This window comes from Vigna angularis, chromosome 2 (assembly GCF_016808095.1).
Source record: "Vigna angularis cultivar LongXiaoDou No.4 chromosome 2, ASM1680809v1, whole genome shotgun sequence".
Classification (NCBI taxonomy): Eukaryota; Viridiplantae; Streptophyta; class Magnoliopsida; order Fabales; family Fabaceae; genus Vigna; species Vigna angularis.
Genome location: NC_068971.1, coordinates 51,383,931 through 51,389,708, shown reverse-complemented (window position 1 = coordinate 51,389,708; position 5,778 = coordinate 51,383,931). Strand labels below are relative to the sequence as shown.

Sequence of the window (5,778 nt, the reverse complement as noted above, 5' to 3'; positions counted from 1 at the left end):
TCGATCTGTAGTGATTGGTTATATTTTTGAATTGCAAAATATGTGAAAATTTTTCTAAATGAAATATTTGATTAGACTGAGATTTATGTTTGAAATATGATGTCTTAATGTTGTGTTCGTTTGGTTTGGTTGAAAATACTATTCACAATGACTTTTCCATGGCTTGCAACTGATTCCTGACACGGTGGAACTAATTCCAGTTGCACTTCACTAACTTCTTGTTTGTTGGTGTTGCTGGAGATTAGTGGTAGAAGGGTGAGCTGGGGCTGTGGATCTTTGGTGGAACGGCTAAGTTGGAGTTGTAGATCCATGGAGAAGGACCAAGCTGAAGGTAGAAATTTATGCTAGAATTGGAGATCAGCGGTGAAAAGACCGAGTTGAAACTACATATCTATGGTGAAAGAGTCAAGCTGGAATTGGAGATTCATGGTGAAAGAGTCGAGTTGATAGTCATGCATGTTATGAAACTTTGTTCGTGTAGTGGTGCTGACCGATCTTGCACACTCACATCTCATTACAATTTTCTTTTTGTAACATTCCTGTATTATCCTTATTATTATTCTCTTACCTTACTATTTGATTGGGATTACACATGCCATATGACGTGTCTTTTGAATGTAAATCCACCTGTAAAAGTAACATTTCTTATTTTTTATTCTTTCTATTTTTTTCCCATTCAATTTTTCTTTTTTATCTTTTCATATCTCTTGCTTTCTTGTGTTACTCATCTCATTCCAAAATATAGTGGAGTCTACATTTGTCCTACATTTGTTCCTTTGAATTATTTTTGTCATTGTGCTGCATCATGCTTGATTTGACAATGGGCTTAATTCGTTTAAGAGTTGCGTGAGGTGTTCAAAATACGAGTACAAGCGGCGTGTACGATTTAAATAATATTCATCAACATCAAGTCACAGTTTTTATCACGTTGTTTTTAATTAATGAACTTTAGCTTCTGTTATGAAGAAATTAGCTTGTGAATCATAATAGTTTTTATTCTCCGAACATACGTAATAATAGTTCAGTACTTCAGTTTTACCTTGATTGTTTTTTATATATGGATGAAGAAATATAGGATCATCGTAAAAATCGAAAATTGATGGACTGAGTCGGACATAATCTCTTGTTAAATTCAATGGATTTGAGGAAGAGTAATTGAATGAATTTGAGAGAATTTAAAGATAATTTTTTTTTTGTTTATTTGGGTGGATTTGGAGGTAAGTGAGAGTGAATTTGGAAGTAAAGTTTGTAAAAATTAGTATAGGATTTGATTGATGTAATAAATTAAAAAAATTTATTTTCAAATTCACTCTCACTTACCTCCAAATCCACTCAAATAAACAACAAAACATTTATCTTCAAATCCTCTCAAATCTATTCAATTACTCTACTCCAAATCTATTCAAATGAAGAAAGTCTTGCACCAAGTCCATGCACTGCAGTCACAGTGTTAGTAACTTCTCATTGCAAATAGAGTCGAGCTAACTTTTTCAAAAAAAGGTTCTTTGATGATTTTCTCTACAGTTGTTATCTATGGACTTTTAGGAAAACCATCTCTAATAAAAGAAATTGAAGTAGGGAGGGTAGGATCTTCATAAACCCATAAGAGTTATAGATATGTTTCCTTTTGGGGAAAGAAATTTAGATAAAAACCCGAAGATATGGTGAAGCTAATACTAGCTGCATGTGAAAGAAGAAAAAATAAATGGCCAAAGAAGAACTGATATAAATACCAAGACCAACACAACAAATAAGTTCCTCATTCTGTCTTTCATATTTCTGTTAATCTTAAGCAAGATGGAAGAGTGGTTTCTATTTTAGGATTGAATTTTGCCAGTCCTGATGGACTTGCAACTGTGATACGCAGTTTGAGCTGCTTCAACTTTCTGTCTGATATCCTCGTACACCTTCAATGATGCCTCAGAAAATTTAGTGAGTTGATGAACAAGCTTGGTTAAACTTTCATGTATGTAACACAAACGTGAAGAGTCATCTTCACCCTCATCATTACTTTTGCTCTTGGTTTCTCCACTAGTGCTTGCAACAACTGAATTATATTTTTCATGGAGCTCTTTATCTTGCTGGTCTATCGTGCGATGAAGATTAGATACAAAGTACTTTACTGCATGACTTAGTTCCTGATAGGGAAAAGCCTTAATCCCAGCACACCAATCTCGAGAGAGAACAAATATTGGTGGGGCCAAAGCACGACGAGGGGAGAATGGCTTTCTGTTCTTGGAACGTTCCCTTGGTTCTAGTATACAGTTTTGTAGCCATCCATTGAGAGATTCAATGTATGAAGTGTGGCTATTGATCCAGTTAGACAAGCTTAAACCAAAGCACTCAAGCTCTTTTAGTAGCTCACCCGTTATCTCTCTTCGTGTATCTCCTTCCAAGCTCCTCATTGAGCTCCTTGAATGATAAGCCAATGACATAGTAATGTATTGTGCATGATGGCATTCAAGCATAGCCTTCCACATCCTCATCAACCTGCACTGCCAACATTTCCATCAGTACACATTAACACTCAATTATCAAGGCTGGTAAAGATTCAGGTTCATCGGCACATACTTAGAAATCAAAAAATTGTGACTTACCCTTGAGTAAGTTCCAAAAGTTGTGGGAACAATTCTTCATCTCTTATCATCTCAATTCGTTTAGATATTAAATCAGCAGAATAGATAGCTACTGTTATCCGAGAATACAGATCCTTCACTATGGATCGTGTTTTGTCAATCACTCTACTGCTTTCATCTTTTGCAAATTGATGCCTTAGCTGATCACATTTTCGATCAAACTTCTTCCTTATGAATTCACCTGCCTACAAACAACGCCATTGCCACTTTAGTCAAAAGTATAAGATAAGGAACATAAACAAAAAAAATTGGATGTGCAATACATTTAACCATATAATGAGCGACTTGACAAAATGTTAATGTTACATCTAGACCTAGCTGCTTATTCTAGGAACAGAACAAGATAAGATTTTCCAGAACATTCTAGAATCATTAACTGTGCTTGCAAATACACTCCTTTCTTTCCACCACTTAATTGTTAATAACGGTTATATCTAATGCTTCTCGAAAACCTTTTCAATAAAAGGGAAACATAGAAGATTGTAGTGTAAAATAACACTTAGGATATCATGTGATGTCAAACGGATTTTGCTGATTGTGTAATACCTTTACTTCATCATAAAGTTTTCTCTCCCAAGCATACAATCTTTCAAGGGTGCAGGAATGGCTTCCAGCAATCATGCAGGGTTCTTCAAAAAAGTCACTTCCACTATCATCCATATATGTCTTTGATGTTTTAACTAAAGGGTTTCTGATTGAGCCTGATTGAGAAGATTCTGTCCGCTTCCAACTAATAATCTTTTGTGCAGGTTCTACACAGAGAGACACATATCAGTCCATCCAACAAATTCTCTTTTTCAAAATGTTATTTCGTACTCAGATTGAAATTTATAGACTGATTTTAAAAATTAAGCAACCGAATGCAGAATAACAAACTCTCAACCCCAATTAAAAGAATCGTGCTGGAACATAATTGAATTTGAACATACCTTGGGAAATAGCAGGTATGGCATTTTCACTGAAGCAAGCCAAGATAAAAGCCGCAAGAAAAATCGTGGTAGATGACTTCCCTAACATAAAAAGGACAGTATTTAGAGTCTAGCAAGCAATATCGTAGACATTAAAAACATGATTCATACTAGTAAGTAAGTTTAGTAGCTATAATGAAGCTTAATGCAAGAAGTAACAAGCACCTTTTTGCTCAGAAAATCCAACCTTTAATTTGTTTGCCTCCAATAGCCTCGAGACCTCCCTACCAGATTCAGAAGCTCGAACAAACCGATGCCCTATAACCTTCACGCTAGAAAGAAAATCTTTAGCCCTGTGACTGATGAACTCAGAAGGATCTTCCATCTCAGTGTTCACAGCTACATTCTTATTGTTCTTTGAGCTCAACCGTCCAACAATACCCACATCAGTTGATGACTCTGATTGCCTCATTTCTCCACAACCCTTTTGTTTACAACATTCCACAGACAAACTGCAATAGTCATTTCCTCTCGACGCATCCAAGAACGAATCAGTTTCTTCTTCATCCTTGTAGTGACTAGCATGCCCCGTAAACTCAGAACTCTTAGCACTATCGGCAGCATCAAAGAAATCCCAAGAGGCATCACTCTCAAAGGCTTCATCGACCAAAAGGTTTTCAGCGTGGGGATTGATCATGACAGTTACAGCTTCACAGCCACCTGTGTTCATGTAACTCACGTGATGGTGACTCTCATTGTTCGATGGCGACTCCGATGGAGAAGGAGAAGGGTAAGTAGATTGAGATGGTGTGTGGTCTGAAACCGAAAGGGAGGACTCTAACAGCATCTCTGCCTCAGCGTATCGTCGAAGAGCAACGCCAATGTTTCGAAGAGATCGAATGTAAGATAAGTGTGCAGCAGCAAGAGCGTGTCTGGAATCAATAGCCACCTTGATCAACCTCTTTCGTTCCTTGCAAAGACGCAAGGCTTCATTTTTATCAGTTTTGGAGTTCACACAACCCATTTTCATTTCAAAGACTCATTTTCCATCGTATAATCAATCAATGGGGGATATCTAGCACGATTCAAGCACTTGAGAAATCCCTTCACCATACACTGTTTTACTTGTGAGTTCTGACCAACAACTTCCCTTGTTTGTAGATCACAGAATGGTAAAATGTCACTGCAGCGAAAACAAAGGCAAATGTTGATGATGTACGTATTATTATAAAATAAAATTTTAGGTTGATTTTTTAGTGGGATGAGACAAAAGCAGAGGAGTAACGTTTTAACTTTGTTTAGAAGTGAAGGAGAAAGAAGGAGTGAGTGGGTTAAGAGATCAAATGCTCCAAAAGTCAAAATTATTTACACACCCAAAAAGAAAAAGCTGAAGGCTACAAAGATTTTGGAGAGACTAAGTGGAGAAAAGTGCAGGTATGATAATGGCGGCGAAGTAACTAACACAAACAAAGAATTAATAGTATTGTGTGAAAGGAATCTATCTAGTTATTAGTGCAATATCTATTGAATAATGATAAAGGCATAATGTCTCGTGTTGTGTGTCATTGTTTACATTACATCTTGGCTAATTCATTCCAGTTCATCTTGATTAAGATAGAAAAAGCATGGGAAGAATCTGGAGAAGTCGAATGCTGTGGCTTTCAATTTACAGAGAGAACGCACAGAGCCATAAAAGTCCAATTAGAGAGAGCGGTGATGTCAGAAGAAAAAACGTCTTATTCTTTAAATCTACATCACAATTGAAGTTTTTCACCCTTTAACTTAAACGGGTTATTTGATTTTCTCCCTCTGTTTTCAGTTTTAACTTATATTGTTAGATAATGCAGAGACATGCATTCTCAATTACAAGAAGTTATTGATCATATTTTAATTCTGTATGTTATCTTTTAAGACAAACAAATCAAAAATAGTAGAATTTAAGATTGTCGGCTCGGCATGAGTGTTTGCCACCTTTCGCAATTTGGAGTTGGCAAAGCAAATTCCAACGAATAAAATAAAATATTTGTTTCGATCAATAACAATAAATATGTCACTTGTCTTTTTCTGGCCAGATTTGGCAAAAATACTACATAAATTAAGTATGCGCCAAACTTTAAGTTTATTTTTAATATAATTTTTTATAATACTTAATAAATAAAAATAATATATTTTTAAAAATAAAATTATTTTTGAATGATTATCAATAATCAGGTTTAAACTTTTGTGTTTCTTAT

General features: G+C 35.6%; 1 protein-coding gene across 3 annotated transcripts; it reads right to left on the bottom strand.

Annotated features, from left to right (window-relative positions):
- Window positions 1-1,539: 1,539 nt before the first annotated feature.
- LOC108328022 (protein ALTERED PHOSPHATE STARVATION RESPONSE 1) lies at window positions 1,540-5,078 on the bottom strand. 3 transcript variants are annotated; one of them, XM_017561793.2, is made up of 6 exons: window positions 4,918-5,074; window positions 3,770-4,727; window positions 3,566-3,646; window positions 3,183-3,388; window positions 2,598-2,821; window positions 1,540-2,490 (listed from the first exon to the last, which is right to left on the bottom strand). In XM_017561793.2, the coding sequence occupies exons 2-6, from the start codon at window positions 4,572-4,574 to the stop codon at window positions 1,818-1,820; spliced, it is 1,989 nt and encodes a 662-aa protein (XP_017417282.1). In that variant the 5' UTR covers window positions 4,575-4,727; window positions 4,918-5,074; the 3' UTR covers window positions 1,540-1,817. The 3 variants fall into 3 exon arrangements, with proteins under 3 accessions (XP_017417282.1, XP_017417285.1, XP_017417281.1); XM_017561796.2 differs by having other exon boundaries at window positions 3,566-3,641; window positions 3,792-5,078; XM_017561792.2 differs by having other exon boundaries at window positions 3,770-5,075.
- Between the last annotated feature and the right edge of the window lie 700 nt (window positions 5,079-5,778).

Bases quoted from the DNA above. Each gene is read 5' to 3' on its own strand.
- LOC108328022 (XM_017561792.2), bottom strand. From the start codon at position 4,574: ATGAAAATGGGTTGTGTGAACTCCAAAACTGATAAAAATGAAGCCTTG. The intron at 2,822-3,182 runs GTATTACACAAT...CGTTGTTTGTAG, and splicing joins AACTTTATGATGAAGTAAAG to GCAGGTGAATTCATAAGGAA. The intron at 2,491-2,597 runs GTAAGTCACAAT...TTGGCAGTGCAG, and splicing joins CTTTTGGAACTTACTCAAGG to GTTGATGAGGATGTGGAAGG.